This window comes from Thamnophis elegans, chromosome 5 (genome assembly GCF_009769535.1).
Source record: "Thamnophis elegans isolate rThaEle1 chromosome 5, rThaEle1.pri, whole genome shotgun sequence".
NCBI classification, from domain to species: domain Eukaryota; kingdom Metazoa; phylum Chordata; class Lepidosauria; order Squamata; family Colubridae; genus Thamnophis; species Thamnophis elegans.
In genome coordinates this window covers 90,266,431-90,284,589 of record NC_045545.1, presented here as the reverse complement: position 1 = coordinate 90,284,589, position 18,159 = coordinate 90,266,431, and the positions used below count along the sequence as shown (strand labels likewise).

General features: G+C 42.9%; 1 protein-coding gene across 2 annotated transcripts in view; it reads left to right on the top strand.

The window, feature by feature from the left end:
* Positions 1-18,159, top strand: part of LAMA5 (laminin subunit alpha 5) — a 227,629-nt gene that overhangs the window by 145,285 nt on the left and 64,185 nt on the right. The window contains exons 30-38 of one of the 2 annotated variants that reach the window (XM_032217941.1): positions 615-813; positions 1,647-1,773; positions 2,982-3,121; positions 4,229-4,344; positions 6,928-7,136; positions 10,436-10,640; positions 11,700-11,844; positions 13,839-13,979; positions 15,250-15,411. In XM_032217941.1, the coding sequence (XP_032073832.1) occupies positions 615-813; positions 1,647-1,773; positions 2,982-3,121; positions 4,229-4,344; positions 6,928-7,136; positions 10,436-10,640; positions 11,700-11,844; positions 13,839-13,979; positions 15,250-15,411 (1,444 nt within the window). Of the gene's footprint in view, positions 1-611; positions 814-1,646; positions 1,774-2,981; positions 3,122-4,228; positions 4,345-6,927; positions 7,137-10,435; positions 10,641-11,699; positions 11,845-13,838; positions 13,980-15,249; positions 15,412-18,159 lie in introns of both variants that reach the window. The other variant, XM_032217940.1, reaches the window with a different exon arrangement.

Genomic DNA, 18,159 nt, shown 5'->3' with positions numbered 1-18,159 from the left:
CTAACATCCCTCAGGGTGTGTGTTCTGTTAAGAGCCTGTTGTGCCTTGACACGGCTTCTACTGTACTGCCTTAAAATGGCTTCTACTGTACAGAGCTGTGGAGTTGCCATGGTAACGGCTTCACAGTACTCTACAAGGGGGTTCCCTCTCGTAAGAGGGAAAATCTAATATTGTGCCGACGTTCATGGAAAGAGGGTTGGGATAAATAAATACCCAGGCAGCGCCGGGTTATCAACTAGTGTGGTCATAAATTGAGGACTACTTATATTGTTTCACTCTTGGAACCAAACAGAACGTTCAAATTGTTTTTAGGCTGAGGAGTGGATGTAAGTTCATTATAATCCTCTTGCTCCTTTGTTTTGTGTCTCAGAGCCAAAAGGCTATCATACAAATGGACTTGATTACAGTTAAATGGGGAAGACAAAAGAGCATCCATAGAAGATCAAAAGAATCATAATGAAAGTGACCTTAGTAAAATCAACCCTCCGTGCTTTGCTTTGCTTTGCATTACAGCTACTCTCAATGCTCCTTTGATGTCAAGGTCTGGCTAGAACAGCAGGCATTTTTCTCGACTGTAGAATTCCGATTGTTCTTTTTGTTTTTGTCCTCAGTAGTTCCTGTGTCCCATCAAGATATCAGAAGATTTCACAATCGGTTGTCCTGGAGGAAGGACAGTCGCTACACATTGCTCCAGACTTGCCCCTAACTCAAGCAATTAGCATCCCGCCAGAAGGCAGTCTCCCAGCTTCTGCACCTCGACCTCCAACTTTGTTAGACACTTCTGCAAAACTTATTTTCTTAAGGGTGCCTCAGGTAACTATGGTTTGGGACACTCCGCCGAGGTGTGGAGAGGTCATAGTTTTATTGGAAGATTGATTTTTTTTGAGTAACTTACGTTTCTTTTTGTCATTTGTATAATTTTATTTTGCATTCTTGAAGTTTTCCATGGGGCTAAACATGGTGTAACTCCGGCTGCTAACAGTGTGTTTAAAAAGTGTATAAAATTTCATACAGCGAAGTTTCACAAGTACAGTATAAAGCAATGCAATCCTTGGCTAGCCATAAGAATCAGGAGTCAGTTAGTCTGCATTGTAAAATAATATACGCTTTATAACAGAGGCGATATTCAGCCAGTTCTTTCCAGTTCGGGTGATCCGGTAGTGGAAGCTGCAGGAGGCTCCACCCACCCACCCCAATGTGATGCGCGAGCAGTGGTGGATTCCTACCAGTTCGGACTGGTTTGACTGAACCGGTAGTGGTTTGGCGGCCTGGGTTGCTGGAACCAGCAGCGATCCAGGCCTGCCACACCACCAAACCTGTTCTCCAGGTGCTGCCGTAGACGCCATTGTCTTGTTTTTCACTTCTGCGCATGCGCAGAACAATTTTTAGTGAATAGCCTAGGACAAGGGTGTCAAACTTAACTGCAGGGTGGTTAGATCTGGCCTGCGAGGCCTCCGTGGAAACAGCGAAGGATTGGCCCATGGTGCCTCTGCCAGCAAAAATGGAAAATACCTGCAGGATAAATACAATATTATCCATTTTTATCCCTATGTCAGTTTCTTGGAAGAAACTCTGGAACCATGACGGTGACTTGAAATAGAAATTCGTGACCCCACAAGAGATTTTCCTCTTTGCTTTTCTTCCAGACAGCTGTTGTGTTAAATGGCCATATTCAAAATCCAGGACGCTATGCTTTCATCCTGCATTGTTATCAGCCTGGTCACCCAACTTTCCCTGTTGAAGTGTTGATCAACGGAGGGCGGATTTGGCAGGGTGAGTTACAGAGTGTGGTGGGTCCATTTTCAGGAGTACTCAAACTGTATTTAGATGTTGTTTTCAGGAGTACTCAAACTGTATTTAGATGATACCTGGGCATGTCTGGCTGAGGAATTCTGGGAGTTGAAGTCCACACATCTTAAAGTTTAGGCTTAAGATACAGAAGGATCTTGACAGACTTGAACATTGGGCGCTATCTAACAAAATGAAATTCAATGGTGAAAAAGTAAGGTTCTACATTTAGGCAAGAAAAACGAAATACAAAGGTACAGTATATGTGGTACCTTGCTCAATAATAGTAACTGTGAGAGGGATCTTGGAGTCCTAATGGACAACCATTTAAATAGGAGCCAGCAGTGCACAGCGGCTACCCAAAAAGCCAACACAGTTCTGGGCTGCATAAAGAGAGGGATAGAATCAAAATCACATGAAGTGTTTATACTTTATAATGCCTCGGTAAGGCCACACTTGGAATACTGCATCCAGTTTTGGTTGCCACGATGTAAAACAGATGTGGAGACTCTAGAAAGAGTGCAGAGAAGAGCAACAAAGATGATTAGGGGACTGGAGGCCAAAACATACGAAGAATGGTTGCAGGAACTGGTTATGTCTAGTTTAATGAAAAGAAGGACTAGGGGAGACATGATAGCAGCATTCCAGTATTTGAGGGGCTGCCAGAAAGAAGAGGGAGTCAAGCTATTTTCCAAAGCATCTCAGCGTGGGACAAGAAGCAATGGGTAGAACCTAATCAAGGAGAGAAGCAATTTAGAACTAAGGAGAAATTTCTAGACAGTTAGAACAATTAATCAGTGGAACTACTTGCCTCCAGAATGCTCCAACACTGGACATTTTTAAAAAGATGTTGGATATCCATTTGTCTGAAGTGGTGTAGGGTTTCCTGCCTAAGCAAGAGATTGGACTAGAAAACCTCCAATGTCCCTTCTAACTCTGTTATTCTATTCTAAGTTGCCAAGGTTAGAAATTGTCCAACCTCTATGCCACCAGACGCAATCCTCAGCCGTATCATGCCTCAGTGTAAACTAAGGAAAATCCATCCCTTTTTTGAATTGGCTAGGGAATGTTGGCTGGGGAATTCTAGGAGCTGAAGTCCACAAATCTTAAAGCTGCCAAAATTGGACACCCCTTGGAATAAAAGCAAAACAAATTCAGTTGATTGGAGCAAGTTTATTTTCTGACTTTTTCAGGACAAGCTAATGCTACTTTCTGCCCACACGGATATGGTTGCCGAAGTCTGGTGGTTGCAGAGAACCAAATCATTCTGGATATCACAGAAAATGATCTGAGTGTAATAATCCGTGTGCCAGAAGACCGGCATCTTTGGGTGGTATGTTCCTGTCTTAAGAATTCTTGTCTTTGAGTGTTCACTCAAACAATTAATCAGATAAACTAAAAATGTGTTCTCACCCGAATATCTTTAGATAAAGTGCAAATTTTTAAGGCTGAACTCTGCTCATCTGGTCTCAAGTCACTTAAGGACATAACCAGCATTCCTTATTCATGGTTTTTCTCTCTTTCTAACCGCAGCATGATGTAATTTATGGCCACCAGGCAGTGCTGCTCACTATCTAATAAAAGTACAGCTTGACTCATTTTGTTGCAAGGAATTTTTCTGGCATATGAAATCAGTCAGCTGCCCTGTCTGGATCTGTCTGCTTCCTGTGAACCTGATTTTCTAGCTTCTCTGCTGGAAATTCAGTTTATCTTAAAAGTTAAGCACACAGTGATTAGGAAATTGATCATTGCTCTAGCACAGGGGTGTCAAACTCAAGGCCCACAGGGGTGCTTAGATCTGGCCTACAGGGCCACCCTGGAAACAGCGAAAGAGCAGCTCGCGATGACTCTGCCAGCAAAAATGGAGCTCCTGAGAAATGGATGGAAACTAATCAAGGAGAGAACCAACCTAGAATTAAGGAGAAATTTCCTGACATTGAGGACAATAAACTGTGGAACGACTTGCCTCCGGAGGTTGTGGGTGGTCCAAACTGGACGTTTTTAAGAAGGAATTGGACAACCATTTTTCTGCAATGGTATAGGCCCTATACCATTGCAGAAAAATGGTTGTCCAATCCCTTGTTAAAAACCCTATACTACAGGGTCTCCTGCTTGAGGAAGGAGTTAGACTAAAAGACTTCCAAGGCTCCTTCCAACTCTGTTCTATTAACTCCAGACTAAATCCTGAATTAACACAAAGAAAGCTTTATGGTAATTGTCCATTGTTCGATCTTTGTCCAAGAAGAAGGCTTGGAAAATCTGAGCAAAACCGTTTTCAATCTATTCATGTCAAAGATATTGAAGTACATTATGTGTCTCCCACAGAGTAGCATTAAAACAGGCAAAGAGCAGCATTTCTGTAGGAAGTTCGGTTTTTAAATAAGAAGCCACACTTTTGGATAATTTGAGTAATTGGAATTTTTTAAATGGTTATTTATAGGATTATATCCTTGTGGTTCCTGAAAGCATTTATGGCTCCAACTATCTTTCGGAAGAACCGCTGGACAAATCCTACGATTTCATCAGCAGCTGCGGAGTCAATGGCTTCTACATCAGGTGAGCAAATTAGCATCTGGATTATTTCAATTCTCTAAATTTTAGAACCAATCCCTAGTGTTGGTTTGGAAGCACCCACTAAGAGGTTTTATATGATCTTCAGTTCTTTCATTGAGAGTCCTTCCGAACCACTGAACAGTTGCATGTTACTCCTCAAACTCCCACAGGCACAAAAATAATTTTAATAGAACTGGGACTTGATAAAAAAAAAAAGCAATCCCATAATTAAATTTCCACAGTTGCTCAGGGCTTGATCCTTGCCCATTCTATATAGACAGTGATCCAGTCCCACCTTTGTTAGGACCTTGGCTGAAGTTCCTGGATTCTTTGGCCCTTCCACTTGCCCTATCAATAATCTAGACTCAATATGAGTATGCCAAGATCCCGAGTCTGGATAAGATTGTGGTCTGGGATCTCCCCCACATGAGTCTAATCCAGCTCTTGACAAAAGCTGGAATTCTGTTTCGAGCAAGACCGCATTGGAAACCAATCAACCTGTCAGTCGCGCCTCCTTCAAAATCCAAGAAAGGAAAGCCCCCCAACCCCATTGTTTTAGAGAAAAGTTAATTTTACTGGATATGAACTGATAGCAATGAAAATAAAGCAAGATCTGAGGCTAAAGGCACAAAATTGTCCATATCAAAAGTTTACCCAAATCCCTCCCGCCAATAACCCCAAGCCAAATGTCCAATCTCCAGCTCCCGAGGGTGTCAGGTGGGGTGCAACATCAGATGGCTTCATCCATCTGGTATGCAGACACGGTTGGCCTTGACCAGAGCTAAACAAGACCATTCTGCATGCGCAGAAGATAGTGAGATCAAAACTCCCTCTTCATTCAGAGACATCTCCTCCAGCACTCTTCCCCTCCCAAATACCGAAACCCCCTCCCCCCCTTTACTACTGCAGTCGATAGCAAGCAAGCAATATAGAGGCTGACACAACCTTTGACTTTACTCCTGCTCTTCTCAGACGGAGCAGAAGTGAATTCTGGAATGTTGTTTTAAGTGTGCAAGCCTACCAACATTTCCTTCCTCCAAATACCCTTACTATCTCGTCCCCCTCCGCCACAAGATCCAGTTTAATCCTTCCTGCCTTACGTGATTGGCTTTATTTATTTGATTCAACAGTGTGCTTCTCAGTGGTAAGGCACTCTGAGCATCCTACAATACACTAAGCAAGATAAAAAGATTGTAAGAAGAAGCAATATACAACCCTCCCCTCAGAAAACTGTAAAAAGAAGAATATCCTCCAAATATCCCACTAACATTTAACATTCAGCAGCGGGGTCTCCAGCAAGCCTAACCGAAGGACTTGGAGAACAGCTGGGTGTTTATACCCCTGTGTAATGCCATCAGGATAGGAGCCATATGGATCTCAAGGGGAAACTCATTCCCATGGGGAAGAGGCTGCGATGGTGAAGGTCTGCTACCTGGGACATGATAGATGACATGATTTACCATATTTTTCAGAGTATAAGACGCACTGGAGTATAAGACGCACCAAGATTTTGAAGAGTCAAATTAAAAAAAAAAGGTTTTTGCACTCTGCAAACCTCCCCAAAATTTTTCACAAAAACAGCCCTGTTTTTTTTTTTCAAAAAAAAAAAAAAAAAAAGGCAAGAACAGCCTTTAGGAGGCCTTTAAGCTTGCAGAGTGCTCCTGGGGGGTGCCCCCCCAAAATGAGCAAGAAATGGCCTGTTTTTCGTAAAAATGTGCCCGTTTTTTGTCAAAAAAGGGCATGCATAGCCTTTAGGAGGCTTATAGAGTACTTCTGGAGGTTGGGGGCGGGGGGCAAAAGTGAGCAAAAAACGGCCCATTTTTCACTCATTTCTGCCTTCCCCAGACCTCAGGAGCTCTCTGAAAGGCTCCTAAAGGCTATGCATAGCCATTTTGGTGAAGGGGGCGGGGTTTCGGGAGGTAAAAAATGTTGAATTCAATGTATAAGATGCACCCAGATTTTCAGCCTCTTTTTTGAGGGAAAAAGGTGCATCTTATACTCTGAAAAATACGGCAGGCAGGCAGGCAGGCAGGCAGACGATAGATAGATAGATAGATAGATAGATAGATAGATAGATAGATAGATAGATAGATAGATAGATAGATAGATAGATAGACAGACAGACAGACAGACAGACAGACAGACAGACAGACAGACAGACAGACAGACAGAGACAATGAGAGAGAGAGAGAGAGAGTTGTTAGTTTGAATTAGCCAGCCAGACATTACTGAAAATAGGTACCATATCTAACAGGATAGGCCAGTCAATAGGTAAATAGACTCAAGAAACTGAGCTTTATAGTATGTATTTAGCTTTCTTAATATCTAGTTTCTGTATTCATTTTATGAGCAGTATTTGAGTGTACATCTTACTGTCCTGAAGCACTCCCTGTTTCATTTCTTTCTTGGTCTAGCCTTCGTGCTTGCAAAAAAGCGAACTGTGTGCAATTTTTCAGGCTCCACGTTTTAATTAATGAGTACCCTTAATCTTTACCTTACAAAGAGTAAAATCATTAATAAATAACATTTGTAGACACTGCACTGCATTGAGACCCGGCACAAAACTTTTCCTCTCTCTCTCCACAGCCCTGTAACTTCATCCAGGTTCTGCCAGGACTCTGCCATCTCAATTTCTCTTTTTTACAACGGGGCCGAACCTTGTCATTGCCATGAGGCTGGCGCTGTCTCGAGCCAGTGTGAGCCGTTTGGGGGCCAATGTACATGCAAGTCCAATATCATCGGGCGCGAATGTTCCCGCTGTGCCACTGGGTATTGGGGTTTTCCCAATTGCCGATGTGAGTATTTGAGCTTATGGGGAGGGAGAGGCGTGTATGTGGGAGAGAGATAATTTTTGTACTAGTGGACAGTCTAAGGGATATGAACCAGCAGGGTGCTGCAGCTGCCAAAAAGCCAATGTAGTCTGGGCCAGCATTAACAGAGGGATAAAATCAGGGGTGGGATTCAGTCGGTTCGGAGCGGTTTGGGCAAACCAGATGCTAATTTTACATCTGGTTCACTGAACTGGTAGTTCCAAGGACTGGTTGGCCCCGTCCACCCTGCTCGGCCCCTCCCAGGAGTCTCCTCATGGCCCCGTTTTAGATGCCAGGTAAGTGCAGGACCCATGTGGAGGATCCGGCAGAGTGAAAAACGGGCCTCCTGGAAGTTCCAGAAGTCTAGAAATGGGCCCATTTTCAGCCTCCGGAGTCCAGGGGAGGACATTTTCGCCCTCATGAAGGCTCAAGGAAAACTTCCGGATCCTGGGGAGGGTGAAAACTGGGCCTCTCAGAAGTCCGGAAACAAGCTTGTTTCTGGCCTCCAGAGCACGTGGGAGGCCAACTTCACCCTCCCAGAGGCTTGAGGAAAGTCTCTGGAGCTGGAGAGGGTGAAAACGCACTCCCCATCTCCACCATGGTGCAGGAGGCCAACTAGGCCACGCCCACCATGGCCACGCCCATCCAGTAACCAGGCAGAGAACAGGTTGCGACATTTTTTCAATCCCACCCCATCTCTGGATAGAATCAAGATAACGTGAAATGTTAATACCACTTTATGGTAAGACCACTTGGGAAGACCACTCTTGGAATACTAGATTCAGTTTTGGGCACCATGAAGTAAAAAAAAGATGTTGAGACTCTAGAAGAATGCAGAGAAGAGCAACAAAGATACTTAGGGGATTGGAGGCTGAAACACACAAAGAACAACTGAGCAAAATGGTTCTGTGTAGTTTAATTAAAACAAGGACTAGGGTTGATAAGATAGCAGTGTTCCAATATTTGAGGGGGTCACGTCAACCTATTCTCCAAAGCACTTGAAGGCAGAATAAGGAGCAACGGATGGAAATTAATCAAGCAGAAAACTAACCTAGAACTAAGGAGGAATTTGACATGAGTATAATCAATCAGTGGAACGACTTGCCTCCAGAAGTTGTGAATGCTCCAACACTGGAGGTTTTCCAAAAGAGATTGCAGAATCATTTGTCTGAAATGGCATAGCTGTCTCAGCAAGGGGTTAGACTAGAAGACCTCCAAGGTCCCTTCCAACTCTGTTATTCTGTTATTCTCTTACGTGAGAAGCAACATTGTGCTCATATTTCTAGGCCATCCTTTTATTCCTGTCTGCCGAGAAAAGTTGGGGTTTCACTTCAGGTACTCCATAAATAAATTGAAGGCCGAGAGCAGGTTTGTTAGTTAACTTATCTGCTTTTATTTTAGTACAGGTCCCTAAAGCAATTTTCTTCCCTAGGATCCTTTTAGCAAGCTTTTCAGGAGAATAAATTGGACTGAAAAAGCAATGTGAAATTATCAGAAGTGCACTTGAATGACAAGCAGCTAAAAAATTGTCTTTCTTTTATTAATATTTTGAGTTGCAGCACAGTGTTTAGGTAGTCCTCAATTAACCACAGTAATTTAACGCAGAATTACAACCATGCTGGTGGTTGTGAGTCACCATGTGACTGTTCCCAACTTTATGGCCTTGTTTTAATGACATCGTTAAGTGCGTCTTCATATTATCATTGGACACAGTGGGTGGTTTTTGCGGAAATTGGAAATAAACACTGTTTTCTGGAAAGTACTGTAAATTGTGGCCACATGGCTAGGGATGACCATATGTGCAGTCTGGTTGTTGTGTGACCACAATGTGATCATATGACTGGAGTGGGGTGGTGTGTGTGTGTGAGGCAGCCATCGGAACTTCGAATATAGATCATGTTGCTCTGGGATGGTCTGTCATAACTTCAAATGGTTGCTAAGCAACTAGTCATAAATTGTGGGCTTCCTGTACTCATGAATATATTCATTGTCAGCATTCCAAATATCATCCAGAATTAAATCAGAGTCCAAGGCATAGCTTTCATAAAAGTTCCAATTTAATAAGAGAGCCATGTTGGCACATCTGTGGAAAACCCGAATCTGAAAGCTTCCTGGGTTTTCCACCTAGTTGAAAGTTCATGATCTTGCTCCCACACCCACAAGTCCATCACATGGTCCAATCTTCCTCTGCCACGCTGGCATTTCCACCCATCCACTTCCAGTCAGGTGCAGAGACAAAGAATGACCTTGGGCTTCTAGAAAGGAATGTTTTATTTTGACAACAACACATTCTACTCCTTACTATTCCCCCTCCCAATTACCCCACTAAGGAAACAGCTTAGTAAAATGAGAGAGAGTGTGGCAGGCCAAAGATCCTAAAAGGAATATGACTGCAGGCCTGACATTCATACTTTTAAAAGAGAATTCATTGAAAACCCTATTCTTGGAACATCACAACTGAATTTACAATAATTTACAGGTTATCCCTGATCTACAACCACAATTGCCCTCCACATTTTTCTTGCTAAGCAAAACAGTTGTGGAGTGAGTTTTGCCCTGTTTTATGACCTTTCTTGTCACAGTTATTAAGTGCATCGCTGCGGTTGTTAAGTTAGTAACATGGTTGTTAAGTGAACCTGGTTTCTCTATTGATTTTGCTTATCGGAAGGTCACAAAAGGGGATCACGTGACCCCATGACACTGCAACTGTCATTAATATGAGTCAGTTGCCAAGCAGCCGAATGCTGTTCGCGTGACGGGGGGGGGGGGGGCGCGCTGAAACTGTCATAAGTGTGAAAACTGGCCATAAGTCACTTCTTTCAGTGCCGTTGAAACTTCAAATGGTCACTAAAGAAAAGGTTGTAAGTCAAGAGCTACCTGTAGTTGTCTAAATTATATATTTAGTGCATTTCAGATCTGAACGGGCACTATTCATAGCCTACATGGCAATAGCCCTTAGACTTATATACCGCTTCACAGTGCTTTACAGCCCTCTCTAAGCAGTTTAAAGAGTCAGCCTATTGCCCCCAACCATCTGGCTCCTCATTTTATCCACCTCGGAAGGAGGGAAGGCTGAGTCAACCTTGAGCCAGTCAGGATCGAACTGCTGGCAAGTGGGCAGAATCAGCCTGCAATACTTCACTCTAACCCCTCTGCCACCACGTTTCCAGAGCAGCAGGTGGTGTACAAATAAACAAGTTGAGGATTACCCGTCCCTCCAATTTAGAAATGAATGTAGTAGTCTGATGGTTCTCTTTCTCATCACTACCTCATTGCACTCCTAGCCTGTGACTGTGGATTTCGCCTGTGCGATGAAGTGACGGGACAGTGCATATGCCCACCACGTACCGTGAGACCAGAGTGTGTGGTCTGTGAGCCCCAAACTTTTGGCTGTCACCCCCTGGTGGGCTGTGAGGACTGCAACTGTTCGAGTTCTGGGATCCAAGATCAGACCGAACCAGGATGTAATATAGAGAGTGGACAATGCCAGTAAGTAGAGATCACGATATGACCCCTGTTTGTTCGTTGCATTTATTTTGCACAATGACAATAAAGACTATACTAAAGCACCAGCTGCATTTAGCCAGCCTATATCACAGACCATATCCTGCCTTTCGGCTGTGTCGCCGTCTGGCCCACATAAAGTCATTTGGAGGTTAGGAAATAAAATAGCAGTTAGACTTATATGCCACTTCATAGTGCTTTCAGCCCTCTCTAAGCGGTTTACAGAGTCAGCATATTGGCCCCCAACAACAATCCGGGTCCTCATTTTACCCACCTCGGAAGGATGGAAGGCTGAGTCAACCTTGAGCCGGTGAGATTTGAACAGCCGAACTGCAGAACTGCAGTCAGCTGAAGTAGCCTGCAGTGCTGCATTTAACCACTGCGCCACCTCGGCTCTTACAAAATGCAACTAAGCACGGGGCAGGGGGCAGGAGAAGAAGTTGGGTCGGGTGTGGCTGTGCTCAGTGGTGTGTGTCTTCAATCAGCTGGTTATAGAAAGCTAAAAAATAAGATATGAAAATAGAAAGAGTGCAGAGAAGAGCCGCAAAGATGATTCGAGGATTGAAGGCTAAAACATACTGTATGAAGAACAGTTGCAGGAACTGGGTATGTCTAGTTTAATGAAAAGAAAGACTAGGGGAGACATGTTAGTGGTCTTCCATGGTCTAAGGGGCTGCCCCAAAGAAGAGGGGGGTCAACCGTTTCTCCAAAGCACCTGAAGGCAGGACAAGAAGCAATGGGTGGAAATTGATCAAAGAGAGAAGCAACCTAGAACTAAGGAGTTGGATTAACTTGCCTTCCAAAGTTTTGGGTGCTCCCAACAGTGGAGGTTTTTAAAGAAGAGATTGGATAATCAATTGTCTGAAATGATATCGGGTCTCCTGCTTGAACAGGGGATTGGACCGGAAGGCCTCCCAGGCCCCTTCCAACTCTGTTATTCTGTCCCAGCAGTAGTCCTTTGCACTGTTCGTCTTAGCGCTTGACTTAAAACCCAACCGTAATAACAAACAAAAGAATACAGAAGCTGACCATTTGTTCTTCCAGATGCAAGCCCAACATCGTAGGACGTCAGTGCGATCTCTGTGCCCCGGGCTATTACGGTTACCCCAACTGCAGGGCTTGTGACTGCCATGAAGCAGGGACAAAGCCAAGCATCTGTCACCCGATCACTGGAGAATGTCACTGCAAGGTAAGTCTGATTCTTGCCTAACTTTGGATTTTTGGCCAGGTTGCTGTTTGAGGAGCAATAAGAAATAGTACCAGGACTTGTTATTAAATGTGCATTCGTTAACATATAATTAACTATGATAATAATAATGAAATGATAACCTTAATTAGTAAAAATAACTTGGATATAAATTGTAATTTGGGACTTAGGGAAAAGACCTATAAATTTTATTAATACATTCTTGTTTAGATCTTGCTTTAAAGGTATAATCTCTTTTGGGCCTGATGAGAGGAGAGGTGATATAAATAGTAAATAATTTTTAGTTAACTACAATAATAACAAGGAAATGTTAATGGATAATGTTTAATGATATATGTGTGTGTGTGTGTGTGTGTGTGTGTGTGTGTTGTATTAGTAAAAGCAAATTGGATATAAGCTAAATTGTGAGTTGGGGAAAAAAGGGGGGGGGAATGCTTATATATCTTATTAACTGATTTTGTTTCAGAATATGTTATAAAGGTGTAATGTCATTGGAAGTTTATTGAAATTGCGAATGAATGCCAGTAGGTGGTTGTGTCTTTAAATACAAATGATTTCAGATAAAAGCACGTTTAAATAATTGTAATTAAATGAGAATTGGGGTACAGTGATAGTAAAATACATTAAAAAAATTGATTTAAAATATTCAATTCAATTTGAATGAAGTATATGTAATGATTGTGGAAGAAACGCACGAAATGTATTTGTAACCAATCGACACGCTTTCTACAAGATGTAACGAAGGATGATTCTTTTTTTGTGTTTTTGTTTAATTAAAATAATAAAACTTTTTTTAAAAAAAGAAGAAGAAAGAAAGAAATAGTACCAGGACCAGATGGTGCCTTCAGGTCACAGCCGCATCAACAGTTATTTTCAAGACAAACCCTGACAACGTCATTTATTTTTAGAGCCAAGAATAGGATGTTCCATCAGCAGAAGGTTCTGTGCCTAAATGTCTAGTTCTAATTGTTACTGTCGAGCACAAACCTACAATTCTTCATAAACATCCCTTTAGGAGCAAAAATGGTGCAAGGTCTGAGAGCAGGCGTGGCATTCCCTTACCTTCCATACTGGTTCGCAAATGTGAGCGTGCACGCTTGCTTCTCTCATACGCGCCCTGTCCACGCATGCGCTCAGCCTCCCACACATGCACTTTGGCTAAAACAAGTGTCTAAATGGGAACGCATAGAGCCGGGGTGGGTGGGCAGGACCAGCTGTGATTTTCACTAACCGGTTCAGGCGAACCGATCCAAACCGGCAGAACACCACCTCTATCTGAGGGACCAAAACGTATCAGGAGACATTGGAGGAACTGAACATGTACAGCCTGGAGGACAGAAGCGAAAGAGGGGACTTGATCATCATCATCTTTATTTAACGACCCCATAATCCTTTGAGGGTTGGAGTCTGGGCAACTGAATGGAACTAGCAGAGTGTTTTAAGGGCTGGATGCAGAGGTGGTATTCAGCAGGTTCTGACCAGTTCTGGAGAAATTTTGAGAAGTTCGGAGAACCAGTAAAAATCACCTCTGACTGGCCCCGCCCCCATCTATTCTCTGCCTCCCGAGTCCCAGCTGATTGGGAGGGAATGGGGATTTTGCAGTATCCTTCCCCTGCCATGGCCACCAAGCCACGCCAACAGAACCGGTAGTAAAAAAAAAAAAAGAATCCCATCACTGGCTGGCCGCCCTTCCTGTCGTTTTGTTCAGCAAATATATTCTCAGTGTGCCCAGAGATAAATATCTGCCTCTACCTAGGATCAAACTCATAGCAGCCTGATTGCAAGGCAAGAGCTCCACCTCTAGGCCACCACACCACTCCTAAAGAGAGGACTATTGAAACCTTACTAAATATACAGTTGCCTTCTGAGAAAGCACCTTTGGAGGATTTAATCAAAACACACTTCAAGGCTCTTCTTCTTTGAGCAAGCCAATGGAGAAAAAAATTGAACTATCTTATTTCTTTTTCAATTTCTAGGAAAACGTGGAAGGCGCAAGGTGTGATCAGTGCCATTTGGGGACATTCTCCCTCGATGCCAGCAATCCTAAAGGCTGCACCAAGTGTTTCTGTTTTGGGGCAACCGATCGGTGCCACAGTGCTGAGAAGTACCGTGTGGAGGTAAATGAGTAGGTGAAGATCTAGGGGAGACTGTCTCGGGAAAGAGAGAGAAAAGAACCTCAGATTTAACATATAAAAGAAGGTTAAGAGTTGAAAGCCGAGAAAATCAAGGAAGGAAACTTCTACACAGTAGGAAAAAAATGAGATCAATCTACGAAGTTGTCTGTAGGTAGCATTCTGTTTAAAGTGCTTAACAATGCTATTACTATTTCAAAGAATACTGTCAACGGAACCTCATAGATTTTGCAGCAACCTGTTCAATGTAATAGAAAAGGCACAGTGACCTAGTGGTTAAGGCGCTGGACTCGTTCGACTGGAAGGTTGGCAGTGTAAGACCCAAGGAGTGCATGATGGAGTGAGCTCCAGTTCCTGCCCCAGCTCCTGCCAACCTAGCAGTTCAAAAGCATACAAAATGCAAGTAGATAAATAGGTACCACTTCAGTGGGAAGGTAGCAGCTCTCTGTGCACTTGGGTGTAATAATCCTGCTGGTCACATGACCACGGAAGTGTCTTTGTGTCAACACTAGCTCTTTTGGCTAAGAAACATGGGTGAACATGCCATCTAGAATCGGACACGACTGGACAGGGGAACATTACCTTTTTATTCAGTGAAATATTACTGAGCATCAATTCATAACAACCGTTCATAGTCCGCCTGTCTGCCCATCTGTGTCTCCATTTTCTCCATCCACATCTTGGTCTTGAGAGACCTGGGCCATTCTCTTGCACAGGGGGGTCAAACTCAAGGCCTGGGAGCTGGATCCATTCCACGGGGTAGTTAGATCTGGCTGGCAGGGCCACCTTGGAAACAGCAAAGGATTGGCCCGCGGTGTTTCTGCCAGTGAAAATGGGCTCCCGCAAGCGACCCTCCCGAGCTCCATTTTCACTGGCAGAGAGTTGCAGGAGGCCGTGGCAGCCAAAAACATAGCTCGGGAGCCCGTTTTCTCTGGGAGGACACTCCACAGGCACCCACGGCAGGAGTGACGTTGAGCTGGCCATGCCCACCCTGCCCACACACACACACACACACAGACACACACACACACACACACAGACACACTGAGGTCAAGCGGAACCCTGACGCAGCCCTCAATGAAATCTAGTTTGACACCCCTGCTCTTGCACATCAAGAGATGATCACAGGATTAATGTTGACATGGCGAAGAACCTCAACTGCCCTATTTTAGATGGAATGCCTCAAAAGCCTTAAAAGCTTCTGAGCCCTTCAGCAGCAAGCCTGCATTTACTGATCAAGACCTGTGTCTTCTAGTTCACTGACATGAGTGGGTGGACTTTGCTGAGTGGAGACCGACAGGGAGCTTCCACATCAGTCAGTTTGGAGGATGAGACTATCCACGCTGATCTTCGGCAGTTTCCAGATGCTTTCCAGGAACTTTACTGGCATGTCCCCAGTTCTTATCTTGGAGATCAGGTAAGTGATGATGGCTGATAATACAATATTTTTGCCATAATATCCCGGTGTCTTAATGCTCAAAAGCCGAATTCTAATATTTGAAATGATATTTAAATTCCTCAGAATCATAAATTTTTCTCCTGGGTCAACTTATATGATCAAGAACCAGCTTCATAAAACTTTGGGGTTGTTGTTTATTTCTTTAAAAAGTTTTTTTTTAATGTATTAATATTGTTACTATGAGATTTTATTAAATTTAGTACGACGTCGCATGTCGCATCGAATCACGTTGCAAGTGGGTGGCTAGATTCGTTGAAAAAATGGACAAATGCTGGATTTTACTTCTGAAGGGCATAAAAATCCATATCTTAAACTTTTGGGTTTCACTAGATTTTTTGTGATTTTAAAATATTCCGCTTTTCAACTTAATTGAAATTGAAATTTGAAATTTAATAGAATTTGTATGCCGCCCAATCCCGTGGGACTCTGGGCGGCTTACAGAGCAAGATAAAAACATTCTTAAAATTATTCTTAAAATTTAAGAATAAAAATGCAGTTGTTAAAATTACACACCATCCATTCTATTTAAGTGGGGCTGGACATTAATCAACAGCCCCAGGCCTGCCGGAACAGCCAGGTGTTTGGTGGTTTTCGGAAGGCTGGGAGAGTGGTAAGGGTCCGGATCTCTACGGGTAGATCGTTCCACAGGGCCGGCGCAGCTACAGAGAAGGCCCTCCCCCAAGGGGCCGCCAGCCAGCATTGTCCGGCCGACGGCACCTGGAGGAGGCCCAACCTGTGAGAGCTTATTGGTCGTTGGGAGGTATGTGGCAGAAGGCGGTCTCTCAGGTAGCCAGGTCCTAAACCATGTAGGGCTTAATTGAAAAGAAAGAAGTCTAGAAATCCATTAGGTTTTCTGCTAAATTTGAAATAGATTGTATTCTTCTATATACAAATTCTTATTTAAAAATAATTGAGATGCTTCTGTCAAAAAATAATTCTAAAGTATTATTATTTTTTAAAAATTGTTAATATCAAGTGGTTATAAGTACTTTTTCAGTAAGACAAAAATATGGATCTTGGGTCAAAAGGTAGGACACTCCCAAACCCTTTTCTATGTTGTAAAATAGTTTTTATTAAGCAATTTTCTTCATTTTGTATCACAATTTCAATCTTTACAATGCTCCGGTATCAGTATAACTCAGTGATGGCTAACCTTTATGTCCTTGCATGCCGAAAGCATGTGCTTGATAGTGTGTGTGCGTGCCCACACACATAATGCAATGCACGTATGACATACCCCATGCCCCCCCTGCACATGTTATTACGTGCAACATAATATACTGCGTTTTTTTACAATAATTTCCTCTTAATATACCTAATAAAAATAATGCCAGTTTTAGATCTATTTGTTGTTTAGTAATTTCCTCTAACCATTTTCTCATCTGTCTCCCAAATTTCTTTGCTTTTGGACAAGTCCATCAGATGTGCAAATATGTTCATCTCCCCTTTTCTAAAGGGAGGAATATCACTAATTCAAACAAACATTTCTTTGCTTTGGCGAGATATGAAACACCCCACCATCCCTTATGGCACTTAATCTCTTTCTTCCTTTTTAAAAAGTTTTTTATTAGATAAACATTAAAAAACATTGGATATAGTGCAACATTTCTGGCATAAACATTTCCATATAGTGATTAAATCTTATAACAATTACATTTCATGTCCATTACATAGGTGTATGAAGTCAGTCAGATCACCTGTCTGTTGATTCTTTCTTTTATCTACCGTATTTTTTGGAGTATAAGACTCACCGGAGTATAAGACGCACCAAGGTTTTGAAGAGGCAAATTTTTAAAAAAGTAGGTAGGGAGAGAGAGAAATACAATAGATAGGTAGGGAGAGAGAGTGTGTGTAGGTAGGTAGATAGGTAGGTAAAGGGATAGAGAGAGAAATAGAAAGAAATAGAGAGAGAGAGAAATACAGTAGATAGGTAGGGAGAGAGAGAGTATGTAGGTTGGTAGGTAGAGGGATAGAGAGAGAGAAATAGAGAGAGAGAGAAAAATACAGTAGATAAGTAGGGAGAAAGAGAGAGTAGGTAGGTAGAGGGAGAGAGAGAGAGAAATACCGTAGGGAGGAGGGGGGAGAGAGAGAGTAGGTAGGTAGGTAGATGTTTCCAGGTGTATTTATCCATGTGCTGGAGAAGGAAATTGCTGACGATCTGCAGCACCTAAGATTTTGTTTCTGCTGGCACAGCACTTGCTTGATCAATGTAATTCTCATCAATCAGTTAAAGTGCTTTCCAAAGGGGGGGGTGTTTAGCACTCTACAAACCTCCCAAAAAGGTCCCGTTTTTCGTGAAAATGGGCCCATTTTTAAAAAAAGGCATGAATAGCCTTGGGGGGGGGGGTTCAGAGTGCTCCTGGGGGGGGGACCCAGAAAGGAGCAAAAAATGGTCTGTTTTTCGCAAAAGCGGGCCCGTTTTTTGTCAAAAAACATTGCATACATAATGCACAGCCATTTTGGTGAAGGGGCGGGGCTTCAGGAAGCAAAAAATGCTGTATTCAGTGTATAAGACGCACCCAGATTTTCACCTTCTTTTTTGAGGAAAATTACTAATCATAGAAATACATAACCAATTCCTACCTATCACACATTCATAATGCCATATTTTCCATTTCTTAACTTGTCTGTGTTTTTCTGTCCTGACCTTTTCCCCTCATTTCTAACCATTGGTACCATTTGTCCCAGATTTCATGATATTCCGTC